Source organism: Molothrus aeneus, chromosome 19, assembly GCF_037042795.1.
Source record: "Molothrus aeneus isolate 106 chromosome 19, BPBGC_Maene_1.0, whole genome shotgun sequence".
Classification (NCBI taxonomy): Eukaryota; Metazoa; Chordata; class Aves; order Passeriformes; family Icteridae; genus Molothrus; species Molothrus aeneus.
Window position 1 is genome coordinate 5356694 of NC_089664.1, and position 21920 is coordinate 5378613.

Sequence of the window (21920 nt, forward strand, 5' to 3'; positions counted from 1 at the left end):
TTTTGCTAAATCCCTGAGTAGACAGAACAAGCTCCAGCAATTTGATCTTTGGGCAGGCTTCTGTGTTTTCTGGAGAGTCATTTCAGGCATATTTCCAAGAGAAGAAATACAGCAGTTGTGCATTTCCCTTAAAACACCTCTTAGCTTTAAGGGGTGAATCTGGATGCCTGCTCCAAGCCCACCACAATCCTGACCTCTGCCACCTTCTTGCTCTTCAAGTGTCATGAGGGTGACCAAGCTCTAAGCCCCTGCAATGTAAAGAGCTTATTATTGAACTGGAGTGGAAAATCTCTCTCAGGCTTGTGAATCATAGCAAAGAAATGGATTCAGGCTGTGGAGAGCTGAGGGAAGAGATGGCAGGATTTTTCCATCCTGTCTGAGAACAACTGGAGTCCTGAACCGAGGGAAAGGAGAACTTTCTGAGGCTCTGTCTGGCCTTATTCTCTTTGACTGCTGGAAACAAAATCAGGGCTTGGGGAGGGAAAGGTTATGGCTTGGCTGGAGCTGGCTGCCACACAGTGCTCAGCAGCTCCTGTGAGTCACTCGGAGATCTCGGTACCACGCTTCCTTGGATGTCTCTGACGTGGGAAGGGAAAGAGGAAAAAATATCAGAATGGGGATGACATGTTGAGAAATTAATGCAGCACGTCCACGGCCAGATGAGCATGTTTGAGGGCAAAGTGCTGATAAATGTTCTGTGCCTGAGTAATTACCTGGCGCCATCCTCGTGCTGCCGCTGCTGATGAGGTCAGTGATATCCCAGCCTGGCCAGGACTGGGAATGTCATCTGCTGTCTGGCACACCGAGGGAAGGAGAAGGTGATTAATTGGTTTTCCCAGTTGCTGCCTGATATGAGAAGAAGATTGCCTGATATCAAGAAGATTGTCAGCCTGAGGAGGAGGTGTGGTGGGGGGGAATTGCCTTCTGCCTGTTCAGCAAGGATTGGGGCCACCTTGGCTGTGATTTCTGGGCAGAGTGGCAGCCACAGAACCCTTCCACCTAGAGAAAAAGGACTGTTGTTCATCCTGATCATCCCAATGGCAGCCATGGTGTGAGGCAGTGATGACTCAGGCTGTGTGGTGTCTGCACTTGAGGCTTTGTGAATTCTTCTAAAATAACCAATGAAATATTCTTAGCTGTGCAGAAAGGCTCCATCCAACAATAGAGGAAGGGTTCGATGGTTAGAGGAGTGTGAGCAAAGGACTGAAAGGATTTATTTAGGAATAAAATTCAGCACCCTCCATGTATTAATCTGTCTTGAAGGACCATGTGGATGCTGTGCAAAAGGAAACGGAGATGCTGCATCCCACATGGAACTCAGGCAGAGCATTAATTCTTCAGGAGCATTGGGTTTGCTGAGCAGCTAGAGGAGGGAGGGCAATATGTTCTTAAAAAAGAAAAACTTCTTGGGAACCATTAATAACCACAAGCATTTGGGATCTCAGCTCTATGGTTTTTTTGGAGGGGAGAAATAACAAAAGGAACACCCAGATATCGTGCGAAGTTTGTAACGCAGCACTGACTCAGCAGCTGGCAAAACTCCCTCTGGATCATCCCCACTGCCCAAAGCATCTCAGCCAGCCTTGCTCCAGAGCTCCAGGCCCTGCAGCATGACCCCAGCACGTGGCTGGAAGTAGCCTAAAACCCCCCTCCAAAGAAAGATTCATACTGGAAAATAGTATCTGTTGTGAGCATGTCAAACTCCTGAACTAAGGCTGTGATGTGATGGGTGTTTGAATCCTCCAGTGGATGGGGTGTCATTTGCTTGTCTAGACCAGCAGCAGGTTTGGCAGGGAGATTTTGGGGGGCTGCTGTAGCCTCTCCCCTGCCCACCAGCAACACCTGCCAGGTAAAGCTGCACTAAACCCCTTCCCTGGCATGGCTGGGGTCTAGCACAGCACACCCCAAGTCAGACCTTTCTCCTCCTATAAAAAGCTGCAATTCTGTCCCTCCAAGCCTCTTGACAAGCCTAAGGGTTATTTTTAGAGCGAGAAAACCACCCCTGATGCTGAATGTGCAGGCTGGGATCACTGAGAGGCTGTGGAAGTGCTAAGGCAAGAGGAGCAGGGAGTGCTTTTCAAGGACACCCCAAAATCCCAGCCAGAGGACGGGGGGGGCTCACACCCTCAATTCCATCTGCTTGGCCGTGGCCCCAGGCTGGAGGCAGTGGTGGTGCCTGGCAGGCTGCTCCCTCTCCCTCCCTCCCTGTCTCCCTCTCTGCAAGGCACATGTGTTTCCAAGGTCCCCAGTCTAGACTGCTCCAGCTGCCATCCTCTGCACGAGCAGTTTGTCTTGGAGCACGGCTCCTTCCCTAAAGAAACAATCCCAGCCAATTCAATCAGTGGGCAGGGGAGAGAGGTGACTGGAAACACAGATAAAATAGATGAAGTGCCTATTTCCAGTTCTCCTCACACCAGAAAAGGCTGTTTGAGCTGCCAGCCCATGATAAATTAAGGAACACACAACGTGTTTGAATATCTATTAACGAATGAGTCATATTAATAATAAAAAAAGAGAGACTGCATGCTTTGTATAATGCATGGGGAAAGTTTTTATCCTTGCTCACATAATTGGATCAAATTTTTTTGGTGATTTAACGGGAAATATCCCAGAAGGGAAATCTTGCAGGCAAATGACCAAGCATCAGAGAGGTCTGTTTGTGTAAAATAAAGTTAATTTTGAAGAGAGACAGTTGATAGTGTGTTTGAGATAAATGTGCTGCAAAGGATCTAGGATTGTACAAGTACACACAAGTATTTTTATAAATTTTTAAAAATAGAAAGTGAGTAGTAGAGTAGGTGATCCCTGTATTCCTTCCCAGCCTTTCAGGCTGCCTTCCAAGGCCTGGGATCGCTCCAGTGCCCTGCAGAGCCTGTTCCTGAAATGTCTCTGCAGAAAAGTGGCTTTCATCAAGCTGGAACACTCACATTTTGTTGTGCATTGTGCTGCTGCCCTGTGAGGAACCCAGTTGTGGACAAGGACCTTTGTGTGATAGGTGTTGCACAGACCCAGAGCAAACATCTGTGCCTGGTGAGGAAATCGTGTTACAAGGCTGGCTCTGCACCAGCAGCTCAGCTCCTGCCAGAATTATGAGGGCTTTTTGTTTTTACACTGGTTGAAAACCAGACATGTCCAAATTTTAATACGATAAGCCTGCCTTGGAGAAGAAAGTAACCAAAGTGTTGGGAGTTTCCCCCCCTAAAATTCTAGCTTTGTTTCAGGCAGTTTTTGAAGCCTGGCAATGATGGGGAGGTGAGGAGAGGTTGCCAGGCTGTTGAAAATGAGGGTTTTTCTCCTCCTCTTCTATTCTCCTAAGCAGGGAATTTTGAATTCCAGTGCTGTCCTTGCTGCTGCTTCCTAGACATGCAAGGCTAAAGGGTAGGTTTGTGGCAGTGGCCATCTTTCCTGCAGGAATATTTCTTTTCTTCTTGGAAGAAAACAGTTCAGGTCCTTTATCTGCAGGGGGAATGTCACTCCCTGCTCAGAACATGCTGCCAGTGTGGGGAGAAGCTTTTGGTGTGTTTTTTGAACTCCTTTTTAAGTTGACTTTCACTACAGGCATTGACACCTGAGAAAGAGGAATGTTCTGTCTTCTCTCCTCAGTCCTAGCAGCGTTTTGCACTTCTGAAACTGAATTTTCTGGGACACAGGAGAACTGTGCCACTGGTGGCTGGACAGAAATACATTGGGAATACCCTAAAGTAAATTTATCCATCTGTCAGTGTGCACTGGAATATGAGCTTAATAGTTTCCTGGGAAATCTCAGCTCTTTGCTGCCAGGCTGAGTACTCACCCCTGAGGAAACCATTACAGGAATCCTTTGCTATCTGACCAAGTTGATTCAGCAGTCATTTCCCAATTTCCAGCACCAATTCTTGTACTCAGTGTGCTTTAATTCAACAGCAGGTTTGGCCTTGCTGAGTTTGGAGCAGGTCAGAAGGCACCTTGCTCCCTGCAGCACTGCTGTGGGCAGAGGAAGCAGTGAAGGGGGGTCACAGTGTGGGAGAGGCAGAGGTATAAATTAACAGCAAGAGGAAATGGCAAGATTTCCCTTATCCTCAGGGTCCCATGTATTTTCCTTTCAGACAAGTATGTTTAATTTTCCATTTGCAATTTGAAGCTCAGAGAGCTAAGATTAAAAAAAAAAAAGTCCCTTTTGCAGCAGCAAGTTTCCCAGCAGCAGCTTAGAATAAATCCTGTAATCATTTGGTGGGGTCGGTCGTCATTGCTAATGCTACCGTGGGAAACTGAGAAGGGTTAAACTTTATTGTGGCTGCCCTGAGCTGCTTCAGGAGCTGTTCAGGCTGGTTAACAGCTCAGCTGTTTGGCTGGAGAAGAGAGAGAGAGTGTCTGCTGCTGCTGCTGCTGCTGAGTTTCTCCTTGATCTCTGCTCTGGCTTTGTGTGATAACAGGGTGGGTGTTCTCTGCCATCCGTTTGCAGGAGGAGCAGGCAAGGAGCCAGAGAGACAAGAGCTGCAGTGCCAGGGGCAGGAGCTCCCACAGGAGGCTCCACCCCTGTGATGGGAGGGCAGGGGCAGAGCACTGATCTCCTCACCCCACTGCCAGCAGCAGGAAACCCTCCTGCCCTTGGAGCACTGCCCTCTGCTCCTGGTGGAATTCCCCAGGGGTGCCCTAAGGGACAGTGGAGAGGTCCCCAAAGGCTCTGTGTGACCTGAGCTGGGGGTGAGGCTGGGGGCTGTGTGTGCAGGCTCACTGACAGGCATCTCCTGACTGCATCCATCATTTGTAAGGAGCTGGGCCCTGACCCAGCCCTTCTCCTCTGGATGCGCATTTGCCTTGAGTGAATTCCAGCATTGCTCTCCCCAGCTGTGACCTGTGGGGCTCTTATCCCTGAGCTTGAGCCTCTTGTCCGAGAGCATGGGCTGGGGCATAGAGAGGCAGAGGGGAAAGGAGGCACCAGGAGGGTGCCCATGTCCCATCCAACCCAGCCACCAAGGAACTGAGAAATGGGACAAATAAATACAAAGTGGCCTCACAGGCTGTCACTTCTCAGCACTGCCTGTGCCCATCCACTGCCCCAGTCCTTTTCCACCTTCACTGGCTTCAATTTAAACGTGGTCACATCTTTACCTTCTGCAGTTTCTGTAGTGCCTGGCACCTTTGAGCCACTCATCCCACCTTCCCCTTATCCCTCCTACTCCTCAAGCAAGGAAAAATGAGTCTGAAGGCATGGCAGATCAAAGCACCATGGCAGGGACTCCTGAGCTGTGTGCTGCTCTGTGCTTTTCCAGCTAGAAGCCTTTCTCTCAACCCTGTATTCCCACTCCAGTGCTGGTATTAACTCTCTCCCTATTTTTGTGTTAGTTTCAGTCTGTTCTGAGCAGCTCACATTTTTGGAGAAGGTTTTTGCTCAAGCAGCCAAGTACAATTGCAGCTGCTGTTAGCAGGAAGGTGGAAAAGGTCACCTCAATTCTGGTACATGGGGAACACCAGGCTCAGACAGTTGCATCTCCTCTTTTACCTCCTCTAAGGGTGTAAATGGGGATGGGTTTTGGTGGAGGAGAGATCAAGGACATGGATTAATCTCTGATAAACTCTTATTAAACCTGTTGCTGCCTCAGTTGCACTGGATTCGTGGTTTGATAGTTATCATCCCAACTAAAAGGGCAGGGGGATATTTTTAATAAAATCTGGGATTCTGGAGCACAATTATACATGAAGCTTAAAAAAACCCCTACAATTACATGTCTATTTGCACAGCTGTATAATTGCATTATGCACGGGGCCCTGAGCTGGCACAATGGCAGGTTAAAACACTGGGATATTGCTAAAATCAGGGTCAGCTGTATCAATGAGGGTTGTTAATACAAAGAGCACTAATACTGTGTTAGGCAGCACCAAGCAGCTGGCAGAGGGGTCAGATGAAGTGTCCCACACTGTGGAGGCTGGGCCTGTCCAGGGCAGGCAGGGCTGGGCAGCAGCAGGGGCTCCTGTGGTGACAGAGGTGCATCCCTGTGTCACACTGAGGGACATTACCTGTTCTCTGCTGTGCAGGCTCCTTTAAAACAAACCTTTCCTGTTATCTTCACTACAGGGAAGAAAGTCACTATTTATTTGCTGTGCTGATAAATTGATAGCACAGAGGACACTAGGCTTTTGTTTATGCCTTCCTTGAATTTTTTTTCTACTGTGCCAAGTTTGGCTCTTAAAATAGATAGATAAGTCTTCAGATAATAGACTTTTATACAACTTAATGTGCTGTTTACATGTGGGAGGGTTGGTCATATCAGGGGAGTAATTATCCATTGGTTACCTGTATGGTTCAAGCAAGTTTTCTCTTTCCAAAATCTTTTCCTGGGCATGAGATTTAGGGTAGGGATCTCCTGGGTTGATTTTTTTTCTCACTGAGTCATGCCCTTGGTGACTCCTGGGAGCTGCAGGAGAGATCTTGAGCTTTTTGGCTCCTGCTCATGGGCACCACCAGCCTGAGCAGCTCTGAGCAGCTGGGCCAGCCTGGCAGGGAGGAGATCCCACAGGGATGGCCCAGTGGGAAGGGAGCAAGGCCAGAATGAGCTTCATCCTGTGCCTGCTCCATGCCCTGCACCTTCATCCCTGTGGAATGCTGTTCCTGGGGCCTGCCATGCAGGCAGAGAGCTCAGGCTGCCTTCCAAACACCCTTCACTGCCTGCTCTGCATGTGTCTCCACTGAATGCAATGGAAACTTGTCTTTTGTAGCAAGCTACCAAAATATAAATCCTCTGGGAGAGGCTTTAATTAACAGTTATTCTTGTCAGACATGTTTGGCTTGGGGGAAAAAGAAGTTTTGAGGAGTTATTAGGAGTTGCAGATGGCTCTCCAGAAATCTGAATTCTCCAGCCCATTGGAAAAAAAAAGAATAAATAGATGAACAAATTCAAACCTCGTTGGTTAAGTATTTTTTCCTAACCTGTTTCAGATCAGTGCACAGCTGGGCTCCTGATATCTCCACTTTGTTCCTCCCCTCTTACAAGATCCCCACTACCCTGACATGTATGACCCGACCTTTCCTTTGCTACAGAACCATATTTAAGAATTTCCAACATTGACACCAATTTTATTACATTTTATAACCTGCTGCTCTGAAATATGAAGTGCTGGGGTTGCACATAATCACAGATTTTGTTGTAACTCATGTAGGAACCTACAACACCAAGAGCTGCACGTGTCCATCTGACAGAGATCAGAGCACACAATGTGCTTCCCTTGCCAAGGTGCTAACACAGAGCAGGAAAACCCAAAGCTGGGACACTCTTGTGTTACCCCTGTGGCACAGCACAGGCCCAGGAGAGGGGAAGCACAAGGCACAGCTGTGATCCTGGGAATGCAGGCTGCAGCAGGAAGATGGGGATGCTCTGTCTCTGCTCTCTGGAAATTCGTGCTCCTGCAGATGTTTTTGTGCGTGGCTTTTTATCCCTTTGTAGCAATAGCATAAGCTGAAGGGAAGTTTTGGCTGTGATGCTGTAATTGGCCCTTCTCCCCAGGTTTTCTCCAAATGATTGTGTTATGGGTCTCTCTCTTTGTGAAGTACTGTCAGGAGCACCATTCTGTTGCAGAACCATCACTAATACCTATTTTTGTTTTTCTAGGGCCCACCAGGTCTGCCAGGCTTACCAGGACCCCCTGGCAAGAGAGGTTCTCGAGTAAGTGCTTTAAAAACTTCCTTCTACTTGTATTTGAATCTGCCTGTCCTGCTGTTCCAAGGGCTGCTGTAGCTCCTGTGGCTGAGTAATGATTTCTTCAGGACCTTCTCTGTTGAGCTCTGGTCTCCTTCTCTCTCATTCCCTGCTGGAGGTTTTCACACTGGTGATTTGCAGCCTCCCTGAGCTAAGGTTTGGCATCAGCAAAGGCTGGGGATGGACGTTTCCAAATGGCTGTCAGAAGAATGAGATCTGCCTGTCTCATTTTGTTTCCAGTCTCTGTTCCTTCTTGCAAGCTGAATATTAGCTGAATATTAGCTTTGCCTGCTTTTTGTACTCCCCTTCCCTCTCCCCAGCTTCACAAATTGTTTAGTTCAAGATCCTTCATTGGTGGGACCAAGGTCCAGGACCAAGGAATCAGCACACACAGAGATGAGATTTTTTTGTTCCCCAGACCTGCACTCTGACTCCTTTTCAAGCTCCAGAGCAGAATTCCTTATCAGCTCAGGAATTCGCAATGGCCCTCGCCGAATTTCTTCCTCCCCAAATGAAATTCTGCTGCAGATCTTTGAACACTGAGTGCTGTGCTGAGGAAACATCTGGAGCTGAGTGCTGCAGCTAGCTGTGAGAAAAGCCTCTGCTCTGGCCCAGCTCTCCCAGGGCTGGGCAGTGTGCCTGACCTGGATACGGTGCAGTGCTGGCACTGCTCTCCTGGCAGCCTGGGGCTGTTTTCCTGGGAGCACAGGGCAGTCCCACAGGCTGCAGCCATGGATCCCCTTTCTCAGCACTGCTGTGGGCTGGAAATCCAAAGGTGTGAGTGTCTGAGGCTGGAGGAAGGGAATATTTGGATCTGTGATGCAGGCAGCATCCTGGCCTGGCAGCAGAGGGAGATTTCCTCACACATACTTGGCTGAAGCTCAAGCCCCATGTAATGTCTTTAAAGAGCAAGCAGGAGGCTGAGCTGGGAGGCTCTCAGGCATTCCCCCAGGACACTTGTTACACTCCTGTGAGATCTCACAGTGACCAGCAAAAACAAACTCATCTCTTTTCTCCAACAGTGAAATGCAGCTCTGCAGGACCCCTGGAGCCCGGGCCTGTGGGAATCAAAAGCTGATTTGGGCTGTAAGTGAGGGGCTTAGGCAGCACCAGGCTTGTGTTTACAGATGGGACAATCTGTTTTTAGCGAAGCATCAGCCCTGATGTCTTCTTCACAAGTGTCCAAGCTGCTCCCACATCAGTAGACTGCCCAGAGTTTGCATTTCTTGGCATCCCCATGCAAGCTGGAAGTTGGTTCCTACCCCAGCCCATTGCTTATGAGGGTTGTTTGCTGTTACTTCTGGCATTCCTGTGGTTTGCAAGCTAAACTGCAAGTCTGGAGCCCCCAGCTGCATCCCCTGCCTGCTGTATGGGTGATCAAATTTCAGCTCCACAGCCCAATTCCACTTGAGTTTCTTCTGAAGGAAATAGCATCACGGAGGCTGTGTCATAATTGTCTGTTATTCCCCAGCTGTGGCGTGCTCCATCCTATATTTGAGATGATCCTCTGAAAGACAATAAGCAACAGAGGGTTTCTGAGCTCAGTCCCTGCCAGAGGTGCTGAGAATTGGTCCAGGAAAGAGTTCCCAGTTAGGAAGTGCTCAGCACAGCTGAGCCTGGCTTGGCTCAGACCCCTTCAGAGAGGCTGTGCTAATTTTGGGAGGGGGCAGAAGGGTCACTCTGTGAATGTCTGGCCTGGAGCACTGGAGACAGGACTGCTCTGTGCCTGAATTGTTTGGACTTTGGGAAGTGTTTCTCCTGGTAATTTTTTCTTGTGTCTCTTTGGGATTTAGGGATTTCATTGGAAAGTGAAGTTGCCAGGAACTAAGACAGGCTTAGGGGAATTCTTGCATCATTTGCTTTTGTTGTGCTTGAAAAACTTAAAAATAAATGTGCAACATTGCAAGGGTCATGTTCTACCTCTCCTAACCTGATCCTCCGAAAACGCAGCTGCAGAGTTCTTGCACCAGCCCATGGATAAGCCATGAGGTGTCCCATCAGGCTACAGCCCAAGTTTGGAGCTCCACAGGAGAGGTGAACATTGCAGGCAGTTTTGCAGTGCTGGATGCAGAGGAAAGGAGGGATCTTTTTGTCACCAATGCAATTCTTGGCCTAATGCATGAGATTAACTGCCCTTGTTGTAACTTCTGTATAATTTCTGTGTTATTAATGCTTATACAGCTGCCTGGCACATTTGAAAATCCAGTAGCAGCATTTGACTTGTGACTTTCTGTAGCTGTGAAGTCGTCTCATGCTGATGTGTGGTGCAGAATTTCCACCCCATATTGTCTCCTCCCTTTGTTCCCCCCATATTGATCAGGGTAAAATGAAATCTCTGGCCAGCCTTTGCCTTGAGAGTGAGACTGTGGTGGGTGAGAGTCTGTAAGGAAATCTGGCTGCTCCCATGGATCTGTCTCCTGGCTCTCAGCACATGAGTATCACCAGACCTGCCTGTGTAGTCTGAGGGTGGCTCTTCCATGTAGGTAATGCCACCTGCTTTGCAAAAACACACCCCAGCCTCTGTGACAGCAGGGAAGAGGCTCTGACTGGGACACATCTCAGCATTCAAGAGCAATCCAAGGCAGGGTAGCAGAGTGGATAGTGTGGTAGTTTTGTTGAAAATTACAGTTTCTCAATTTTTGAAAGCCAATCCCCATTCCAGGAGCATGGAATTAATTGCACACCCAATCACTCCAGCAGCAGGGGCCCACTGAGACAGATTCAGGCTATTCCTGTGCTCTCCTCTCTGCAGCTATGAAAGGAAATTTTCATTTTCATAACAAGTGAAAACTGGGTGTTTCTTCTTCTCATTATTTCCTCAGGGACTCCAAGAGAAATGAGTTAAAAATTGCAATGGGAATGGCTAATAGCACTATCCCAGGAGTGGCTAATAACACTATCAGGAGCTCTCCAGTCTGTAGAGATATTGCTGTAGTGCCATGTGTGCTCTCCAGGAAGGGTTTCTCTGTCTCTATCCAGCTGACTTTCAGGATGGTTTTCAGCTTTCATGTCTGCTTTAAAGAATTTGAGACATAGGAATAGGTCTGTCCACACTGTTTATTCTTGGATAAATGTGCTGTGTGCCTGATCAGGTGTCTGTGCAAGATCTGAGGGAATGGCAGTGCTAGCCATGAAGGATTTCCCCTGCTTTATATGATGTGAAATGCCAGGCAGGTCACAGGACACCTTTTCCATGGTGGCAAGTCTGAGTGGTGGCACTGAGTGAAACCCCCAGCTCTGTGCAAGCCACGGGTGCTGAGCTTTTTGCATTTCTCCAAAACTCAGGGTCTCCCAGGGAGGCAGAGGCTGGGGCTGGGATTTGCTCTCAGGGATGTGCCAACAAGCTCTACAAGGAGCTGTCAGCAAAGGGCTCCCACTGGAGCAATCAATCATTCCTTCAGCACTGCAGCTTGCTCCTGCCTCCCTGCAGGCTCTGGGAGCTTCACCCAGGGCTGTCTGCATGAGGAGCTTTGCACAGCACACCTGCATCCACCACAAGCTGGGACTCGTTCCTCTGGTGTGGTTTGACCAGCAAAGTGCCCAAAGTTGGAGGGGGTGTGCAGAAAAGAGCGGTGAGAGCGACACTTGGTCTTAAACCCTGCCCTCCAGATGAGGCTGTGGAAATCCCAGTTACCAGGTTTGCCTCTGCATGAAGGAAACAGCAAGTCTCAGGCACATGCCAGACAGGAGCCCAGCTCGTGGGATGGTGTGGGCTGAAAGGGACCTTAAAGATCATCTTGTTCCAACCTGACACCATGGGCAGGGCACCTTCCTCTAGACCAGGCTGCTCCAAGCCCTGTCCAACCTGGCCTTGGTTGTTTGCTCAGCCCCCAGGACAGCAAGAAAAGAGCAACAGGCAGACTTTCCAAAACACTTAAATAATTCAGGAATTCACTTTAATAATCCAGGTCCCACTGGTAGTCACTCCCTCTCCAACAGGGGAGCAAACACTGGTACAAGAAGTGTTTCATCCCTGTCCACACCACAGGTCAGAGGCAGAATCAGCAATAAAAAGCCCTGACATGCTTTATTGAGTAATTGCTCTTAGTTTATTTAAACTCTGAGACACCATGGGGGAAATCCAAATGGATTTGGGTGAAGGGAGCACACATGCACTCCCTGATGCTTCAGGATGCATTTGCCATCCTCCTGTGAATCTCAGCAGCTTGAAAGACTGGGAGGTCTCATTGTAACATGTCCCTGTTACATTTGGTCTGTGCTTGGAAAAAATCTCCCTTTGCTTCAAAACGCAGGGCTTCCCTCCTGAAACAAGCAGCTCAGTCAGCTGGGGAGATTCCCCAGTATCCTCATCCCATTAGGAAGATTTTCCAATTTCTGAAAAGTGTTTAAAGAAACAGTTTGCTTGGCTTCACTTCAAATATTTAGCTCTTTTTCAGCAAGCTAGAGGTCACAGTGGGATCTGTAGGTCAGAATCAGAAAAAGTTGCTTTACACAGTGAAACCCCAAGACTTAATGAGTTTCAAATGAGTGGTCATTCCTCTGACTGGAGCTCTTTAGCATTTAGCAGGAGTTGGGAGGATTTTTTTTCCCCCTTCCCTGTGAATGCTGGAGGGTTTGGGGGGAGCTATGCACAGTGACACTTTTGTTAATTTTTGTGGGCTGGGAACCACGAGGCATAAAAGGGCTTCTGTGAGCAGGGTCCCATCTCCAGGCACCCCCAAGCCTTGCTGGGTGGCTCAGGGTCCTTCTCAAGCAGCATCATTCACGCAGAAGGCATTCCAGGGAGCAGGGAAACCCCTCCTGCCCTGGAGAACACATTCAGGGATTGTTCTGCTCTCCGTGCCACGGAGCAGCCTGGGGCTGCTGCTGTCCCATGTCACATTTTCCATGGAGTTTCTGCTACAAGGCTTGGAAGCTTCCAGATGCAAGTCTGCCTGCTGCTAGGTTGGATTGTTTCAGCAGATAAAGGAAGCTGAAGTGGCTGGGGAAATGAGCAAATGTGACACATGCAGTGATATTTTTTTTCATTTAATGGTCTCAGCACTGTCCTACCCAGTGTGTAGATAAGAAGAGCAAAACTGATGTATTGATGATGAATACATTTGGGAGAATCCAAATTTCCAGGTGGGAGTGGTAAATTGAATTAATTAATGCAATAGAGCAATTAAGTGTTGCTGACAGCTCCTGAGGCAGCTGCTATCCTGCGCCTTTTGTTACTCAGCCCATCTAACTGTGCCACACAGCATCTTCCTCCCCTGCCAAGAATGTGGGTGGAATCCCAAATTCAGGACTCACCATGTTGGAACACATCAAGATCAATTATTTTTTACAATTTTTAGGACTGCTGGCAGACTACACCCTTTTCTCTCCACAGCTGCCAGAGCAGTTTCAGATGTCTAACAGAAGCCCCAGAACTGGTCACAGCAGTTTCCTTCATACCAGACTGGACTTCCCACTATTATCTCATCACCAGGATGTGGCCACTTCCACTAGGGTAAAACCACATCAGTCTTTAGGGACAGGATGAGTCTCTGACCTTCCTTTGCCTGGATTGCACTGGATGCACCCTGTCAGACTCATTGAACTCGGTGCTGAAGGCTCTGTTTTATCTCAAGAGTCTCTGTTTTCATAATCACACTTTTAATCACTAGAAACTGTGACTGGATTCTTCCTCCCTTCTTCCCTCCTTCTGCTTGAGGCTTTTTAGGATTTTGCATTTGCAGGGTTCCCAGATGAAGGCAGGAATGATGAATCTGACTCCGTGTTCTCACAAGGCTAATTTATTATTTTATGATACTATATTATATTAAAGAAATACTATACTAAACTATATTAAAGAATACAGAAAGGATACAGACAGAAAGCTAAAAAGATAATAATGAAAACTTGTGACTCTTTCCAGAGTGCTGACACAGCTTGACCCTGATTGGCCAATAAGTCAAAACAATTTACATGAAACCAATGAAACAATCACCTGTTGGTAAACAATGTCCTAGCACATTCTAACACAGCAAAACACAGGAGAAGCAATGAGATAATCATTGTTTTCTTTTTTCTCTGAGCCTTCTCAGCTTCCCAGGAGAGGACTCCTGGGCAAAGGGATTTTTCCAGAAAATATGACAGTGACATTAGGATTTTGTTGCTGTGCTTTGGTTTACTCTGAAAGAACTTGCTCCAGATTTTGCTGGGGGTGTGATTAGTCTCTTATCCAGGAGCTCTGGATTGGCAGCTGAGCTTCCCACAATCCAGGTTTCCTCTGGAATCCATCACTTTCTTCTGGGGGTCACAGCACCCTGAGCTGCTCCCTGACACTGCTCTGAGCCTGCCCTGGGCTGTGCTGGAGCCCAAACCTCAAATGATTGCTCTGCTGTGGGCTTTGGGCCAAGCTGCCTCACTCCAAAGCTGAATTACAGCTGAATTCCCTCCTCAAATCCAGCAGCAGGCTGGATTTATGAACCCCATTCAGAGCTGCCTCGATTATTGCTTGTGTGTAAAAGCTTTTTAGGAATTCATCTTTTATAGAGACTTTGCTGGCCTGATTTCTGTCACTTATTATTCATTATCCTACATATTTGAGACTGGAAAGACTTGGGCTGAAGCATTTTTGCCACCACAGACTTGCTGAATTACCTTAAGCAGCACATTCAGTCTCTGTTTCAGTGTTCCACCCAGTAAGGTGGGCAGGTGATTCCACAGTTTGCTGGGAAGATGAATTTATTTAAGACTCCTCAGTGTCCAGGTACTCTGGCTCCAGCAGCTGTATGGGTTTTTTTTTTTTTTAAGTGAGAAGATGATATTCAAGCACCTTAATTTTAATTAAAGCTCTTTCAGTTTCACTGGAAATTCACAGACATGCTAAACAAAAATTTCAGGTTAAAATTTAAAAGGAAATTAAGAATGAGGCAATAAATGTATTTGGGTTCAGGCTGAAAATTTGGAAGGAATTTAAGAATGGGATGTTAATTTGGGTAAAAACTGCCATTTGAAAAGTTCGGTCTCAATCTTTTAATTAAACAGCCTCTTGCAGCAGAGCAGCATGTTGTGAAATAGCACTGAGCATTCAGCAACTGTCTGTTCCACAAGATGCAATTTTAAAAGGCATTATTTTCTATTAAAATGCAGTAAAAAATAAAACTGAATAGAGATCAGTGCACTGATGTTCTCTCAGAAGACAGCAGGGGCACTGAACTTGGCTGCCAGTGAAATGTTTAACTCCAGTGATTTTCCTTGGAAATCAGACCCTCAAGATTTTGGCCCCAAAATGCTCATTGGAAATCCTACAGCTTGCTAAGAATGTGCCTGAGTGGTTTTTTATCCCCTTCCTGTGCTGCCCTAACTTGAGGGTACATAAAGACCTCCTCATGGTAGAGCCCTCACATGTTCTTGGCAGAGCTCTTGGAGTTGAATTTTCAGGTTGTTTCATCTCCCAGGAACGTGTTCAAGAGGACTTAGAATTGTTATTACCCTGCCTGAAAGGTTAGCAAATCTTCTGTGCTGTGTATAACCCAGGCATAAACTATTCTTAGCTGCTTATTCCAGATAACTCCTTAAATAGGCCTTGGAAAATATGCAGGGTGCTTTTAAAATATGATGTAAAGGAGATACTGGTGTCTGTGATTTGAGGTAGATACTCTGGCAGTGTCACTGGCTTGTGACAACTAAGGAAAAATACAGATTTAACTATGTGAAATATGGATTTTAAAAGTTTTCATGGATGTACTGCTATTCCCACTGTTTTGCTGTCTGATTACCCGTTTTCTTTCCAATCTCTAAAGGCAAAAATCTGTTTGGCTTGTAGGGAAAATGAGTTCACCCCAAAGAGCTGAACAATTTTCCTTCAGTAATCACTTCTGTTCTCTTCAATCCTGAGCAAAAACCCAAGTTGTTAACACCCCCACACACTTCCCCTCCCCTCTGCCTGCCTCCATCCCCTTCTGCTGGGCTCCTCCCAGAGCCCGGGCTCCCCTGACCCGTGGGATGTTTGCTTTACCCGAATTGTCTCAGTGTCATGCCGTGTCCTGTGGTGACAGACACACACCCCCTCCCACAGAGCCTGCTGGGAACCCACAGCTGAGTTTCCTTCCCTCTGTGGGTGCCAGGCAGGGTCCCAGCGCCACCATCCCCTGCCAGGGCACCCCAGGGCTCTGTAAGTCCGGCACAGCACTGCTCCAGCACCCATGCGGATTCCCAGCATCTCCTTTTGACTCTGTTTTGTGTTTGTTGTGTGTTTTAGGGTCCCCCAGGCCCCCATGGAAACCCTGGTTCACCTGGCCCCCCAGGACTGAAAGTAAGTATGAACTGGTGCAAGGAGCGTTGACCTTCCTGCCCCACGGGACATCCTGGGGGAAGGACAGCCTCCTTTTCTCCTGCTCTGGACAAAAAGGAGCTGAAGCCATTCCTCCGTCCCTCCTGCTCTCCCCAGGGCTCTCCAGCAGCACAGCTGAGCCTTTCCTGTGCCCAGAGAGACCCTGCTCTGTGTCTGTGCCTCCTTGGTTCTCCTCAATTTCAAAACTGCCAAATTAGGATCCTGCTTAAGCTATGCCTGTGCCAGGCCCAAACTGCTGTGTCAGACAAGGGCAGTGGAATCCTTGCTCCAGCAGCTCTCAATTCCTTTGCTTTCTCATTTCTCTCTCCCCTGGATTTTGCAGTTCCTCTGAGTCTGGACAGTGGCAGGAGTGAGTGGCAGCGCCCAGCATCTTCCTCTGCCTTCCTCCTCCTGAAACTCCTCCCTCTGTCCTTCCCTCTCCAGAGCTTCTGGGATCTCTGAGCTCCCCCAGTCCTCCCAAACCCATCTCATGGCTTCCCTCTAGATGCCTCCCCCTCTCCCAGGAGGGCTCACAGCCTCCTGCAGTGCCAGGGCCCCTGTGCTCTGTGCTTTTCTCCTGCACACACAAATTCCCCCCCCGCGGCTGGACCCTCTCGCTTTGCCTGGGATTGAGCACAGATGTGGCTCTGCAGGGGTCCTAACCCTGCAGTGTGCAGCAAAACCCTTCCAAAAGGTGTTTTAAATCCCAGCTCATTCTGTGTTCAAGGGTTTGTGTTACCTAAAGACTGAAGTTCCTGGAAAACTGGTTTGGATTGCTTTGGTATGATTGTTTACAAAGGAATAGGTTTATGTTTTATACCATCTGTGTTGGACTAAAGAACAATGGAGCCTGGAGAGGCAATATTTAACAGAGATTTTCAGTACCAGGGAGCTGAAGGACATCTCAGCCAAACAGAGAAAGGTGTGAGCAATAGTTCTGTCTTTTCATGATCTCATCAGTAGGCAGAGATGTTCTGAGCACTACTGATGCTCTGGGAAAAAGATTCTGGAAACTTGGCATGCTGCCTCTATGTGATTAAAAATTAGGCACTGGAGACATGCTGGTGAACAGCAGCTGGTTTAAATTCCACATACAGCCTGAAAAGTGAGCCTGTAAAAGTTCTACATCTTAGTGTTCTGCATTTATTCTCCATCAATGACTTCCAGATCACACTTGTTGAGTTTTATAAGTCAAATCAAACTTCTTTTATCTAACTTCCAGCCCTGCAAATCCAGCCTGGTCCAAGCCGTGGAGTCGAGCTATGTTTCTATTCTACAGGATTTTTTTTAAACACTTTTAGCCTAATGACTCATCAGAAATCATCATTTGGCTGTAAAGCTCTCTTCAGTTGGTCACCTAATAGAAATTAAGTCTTTCTGTAAGCATTTTTCCTCCATCTCAATGCACAGTCTGGCAGCAGGAAATCTCAGTGGATGGAGAGCTGTGAGCCTGCAGCAGAGATCTGGTCTCATCAGGCTCTGTGATGTATTTTATTTTTGTCCAGCCACCATTTGCAGGATTTTTCTGCTCATGGTGCTTTGTCAAATGAAGTATAAGGTTTGCAATGGGATGTCAGAGCTGGAGCTCAGCCCAGGTGAAGGTTCACCTCTAGCAGGGAGAGCCTGGTGAGCTGTGGTTACATCACCTCTGCCTCGGAAATGCTCTTGGGAAGGTGTGGATCAGATGCCAGAGTTTTGACTCCCCTCCTCCTCTTCAATTCTCTGGTGTTACAGCAGTCCCAGAAAATGGACTTTGCCCCAAAAAGTGGTTTTTCACCCCCTGATGTTTTAACTGCCTGCGTCTGGGACCTGATTTGTTCATCATCAAAGAATGGTTTGGGTTGGAACCTGAGAGCTCATCTCGTTATGGGCAGGGACATCCTCCCCTAGACCAGGTCACTCAGAACTCCATCCAGCCTCGCCTTGGACACTTTCAGAGATGGGAATCTTCTTGACAGACCCAGCACATGGCAGAAATTCTGGATTTGTGAAAGCTCAGCCTGCACTGCAGGGCAAAGCAGCTCCAAGTGGAACTTCTCTTGCTGAGAGGCTGCTGGGCTTGGTCTGGCTTAGATAGCAGCTAAACCCACACAAAAAAAACCCCAAGCAATCTAAGAAAGGAAATTGAAGTTTCCCACATAGACACAGCTTGGAAACCATGACTAACACCAAGTCATTGTCACTTAAGAAGGGACTCAGGAGCATAATATTCATCAGCTGGATGAGCAGAGCCCTTGTGAGGTCAGGCAGCTCTGTGCAAGGGCTGTGGAGTGGCACTGCAGCCTCTGGGTGTTTTTCTGTGTCTCCTGCCTGGCTGCAGGGCTTTGGTTGTGTTTCTGCATTTCACAGTCAGCCCTGTGCAGAGCCCAGTTTATCCTCACCCCTGGAGCTCAGCACTTGTAATTCCCTGGGCTTAGGGAGCTGATCTTGTGCACAGAGCTGTTTGTAGCTGTTGAGCCAAAATCCTGCTGATCTGCTTGGGCATGGTTCCACTGACTCCATGGCATTACACCTGCTTGTGCCACCTGGGAGTTCAGCCTGTGGTGCTCAGCTCAGCAATTCCTGGTGTGAAACTGCTTAAAGGGGGATTCTTGCCACTTCCTGCATTCTGCTGTTGTCCCTGGCAGTTGTAAAATTGCTGTTGCATCTTTTTGGCAGTGACTGATTATTGCAGATAACCTCTGCAACAGCTGTAGCCACAGGCTGGGCTGGGCTGTCACCTGAAAGCTGCTGGGGACAGGAAGGGTGGTTTTGCTTTGTTTTGTAGCTCTCAGGATGCCCTAAAAGCATTTGGGATTGGGCAGATGTCAGACAAGGTGTGTTTTCAAAAGCCATCACAAGAGCTGGGTTTGCATCTCTCACCTGGAGGCTTTTGGTATCAGGTATTGGGGTGATGTGCTGCCCTGGATAAATCTCTTCTTAAAGCACTTGAAAAATATTGTATTTTCACTTTAGTGAGTGCTTTTTCTCTCCAAGGTAGCTCATCAGTTTGGCTCACTGATAATTAAAATAGTATTAGTGGGATTGCAAAACTGAGATGTTTAAGTTGCACAGCTCTAGACTGTGCAATTCCCAGAAGAAAACAATTTTTTCCTTTACAAGAGGAAGATGTGTTCTCAGTAAGTTAGGATGGGAAAGAGAGAAACTTGTGGGAAAGGTGTTGTGGCTTGGCTTGGACAATATTTAGGTTAATTCCCCCGTTGTCACTGCTGTGTAAGAAGACTCAAGCAATTAATCCACAATTTCAGCCCTCACATCCAGCTGGTGCCATTGCTGATGGATCTTGGGGACATGTGATCCTGCTCATGGCTGAGCTCTGCACCTGTGTGATGGGCTCAGCAGGGCTGAACTCAGAGCCAGTGCAAAGCAGGGACCTGGCTGAATGTGATCTGCAGCTTCTCAGGGGAAAGCACAAGTTCTTTTCCACGTCTCAAAGTCATTGCATGGAGCATATGGGAAGATTTAGGGAAAGTGGTGGGTGTCTACCTGCTGCAGTAAATGAATTTTGCAGAGCAGAAATGAACACCCAGGGATCCCTAGGGCTGCTCTAATCTGTTCCCAGCAGTGCCAGCACCCACTGACTGCTCTGAAGCTCAGGGAGTGGGAGAATTGCCCTGATAACAGCTGCATGCAAAGCAAGATTATCTGCATGACTTCATTTACTGTTTGGAAAGCTGGAGCCTTCATTGAGAATTTGTGCAGATACATCTGCCTTGAATCAGCAGTGCTCCCTACAGTCCAGAGCCAAGCAGTCTCACTGCTGAGTCTCACAGCCTGTGGTGGATGCTGGAGGAGGAGCAGAATGGAGGGTTCACACTCTGTGCAAGGTGGGAAGTACACGTGGAATGTACTCCCAGTGAGGCTGTGACCAGAGCTCTGTGCTGCTCATGAGAAATGCCAAGTAATAACCACTATTTCTTGGGACTTCAGCTGCTCACAGTGACCCCGAGATAGGTTAGAAAGTCTCTTTTCCCAGCCTGGCAGTTGAAGAAGGAGTCAGAGCTCTTCAGTTCTCACTCTCAAGGTTGTTTATTGTTTCTTATCTATAAAATTATTTCTCCTGACCAGCCAAGGTCTGCTCAGCAGGTCAGTCAGAGGCACTCACACTAACACTGCACTCTGGGGCAATGTTGTTATCTTTTTATACTAAAAACTACGTGTACAATATTTACCATAACTTTCCAATACCTATCACCTGTGTTAGACAGTGAGCTTCTACTCTAAACCAATTAAAAGTGCCACCATCACAGCAGAAGATGGAGGACAAGAAGAAGAAGGAGAAAGGTTGGACATGCCCACATTCCTCCATCTTGCCCCCTGAACCCCCATTCTAAAACCCCAAAAAAATCTATTTTTCACCCTGTGACAAACTAATTATTATTCTACTTAGACTTTCATGGCTTGCAGATCCTCATATGAGGTTGGTAACTTGCTCCATGGGTCATAATCAAAGTCACAGGTGTCTTGGGCTCTGTGCCAGGGTCTCTGAGACCCCTGGCAGGGGTCCTGGCAATCCAGGACAGCCAGAGGGATGTCCTGAATTCTGACAACTATTGCTCCTTTCTGGATCTCCCCTCCAAGCCTTCACTTGACAGCCATTAGTTCACCCTCCCAGCTGTCCTGTGCTGGTGGACACACAGAAGTTGTGGCTTGTTTATGATTCATGGGTGTTAAGTAGTGACTGATTCTGGGATACCCATCCTGGCTGTGCCAGAAGAGATGTTCTGAGTGCTGAACTTTACCTCTCCTCTACCCAAAGAACCTGGCACTCTTCAATCTCTTCTAGATTTTCCTACTTCCATCCCTCCCTGTTGGGTGCTCACATTACCTTTCCACCTCTTGAAAAATAGGATTTCCAAAGGAATCTGCTGGAATTAGATGATCAAATGCTGCTGAGATTCCAGCCTGTGTTTGTCAGAAGATCACAGCCTCAAACTGTAATTTCCCTCGTCACGGTTGTTAAGGAGGAAAATAAGGAATACTGCCACTTAAGGTCAAGTGCTGCTTTCTGCCAGCCTGGGAGCCTCACAATTGCTCTGCCTGTTGGGGGTGTCTAATTAGTGCAACTTTCTCTGCAGTCTCATCTGTTCCTCACAGTTAAAAAAGCAACAGCATCTAGTGAGTTGTCGAGGAGGATGGTTCAGCCCCAGTAATAGGCTTGGTAATTATTTTTGTGATGGTAGTTGTAGACAAGGAAGGAATTGCAGCTGTCTGGTCTAATAAGTATCAAAAGTCCTGACATTGCTTTCTTCCAGTTATCCTTTCTTTAGCCAATTGAATACTGTCAACTACTATTTAAAACTCAACTCTTTAGCAGCAGCAATCACTCACCAAATCCACCCCCAGCACAACAGCTATTCCAGGCCACTTTAATACATTTGGGATGTCAGGGAAGACTGGGATAAAACAAAATGTTTTTTTAATTTGGAGGCTTGGTGGAAGCAGAGCCACATCTGTGGGCTGGGTCCTTGGGTTATGTCACTAATGTAAGTTTTTCATTTCAGGGTCAGAAAGGTGATCCTGGGCTGTCACCTGGAAAAGCTCGCAATGGGCAGAAGGTGAGATGTCACCCCGAGGCCATGGGGGGCTTCCAGAACTGTGCACACAATCACAGGGGGTCTGTACTGCAGGACTGGGAAATAAGGCTTAGATCTTGGATTCAGGACTGAAGAGAGGTAGTTCTCAATGATCACAGTGCACTCAGGTGCCACCTGGCCACCAGTTTATCCAGTTTATCCACAATCTGCAGCCCAGCTGAAGTCCCACAGGCTCCAGCCAAGTGTTTCAAGTAGCACATCTGAGGTACAGCCACGCTCTGGGCATGAAACTGCAACAAGAGGCAGTCCCAGGGTAAGGAATAAAAACCTTGGAGGCCAAGGAAAGGATGTTCTTGCCCAGGAGATGAGGAACAGGGGTTTGCCTCATGCTGCAGCCCCATCAGGGTAGAGGTTTCTTGGTGGAGGCTTCTAAGGCATGGACCT

At 47.7% G+C, this 21920-nt stretch overlaps 1 protein-coding gene across 1 annotated transcript in view; it reads left to right on the forward strand.

Moving 5' to 3' along the window:
• COL27A1 (collagen type XXVII alpha 1 chain) overlaps positions 1-21920 on the forward strand; it is a 144937-nt gene that overhangs the window by 15873 nt on the left and 107144 nt on the right. Inside the window, exons 4-6 of the mRNA XM_066562636.1 lie at positions 7587-7640; positions 15868-15921; positions 21444-21497. Of these exons, the coding sequence (XP_066418733.1) occupies positions 7587-7640; positions 15868-15921; positions 21444-21497 (162 nt within the window). The remainder of the gene's footprint in view (positions 1-7586; positions 7641-15867; positions 15922-21443; positions 21498-21920) is intronic.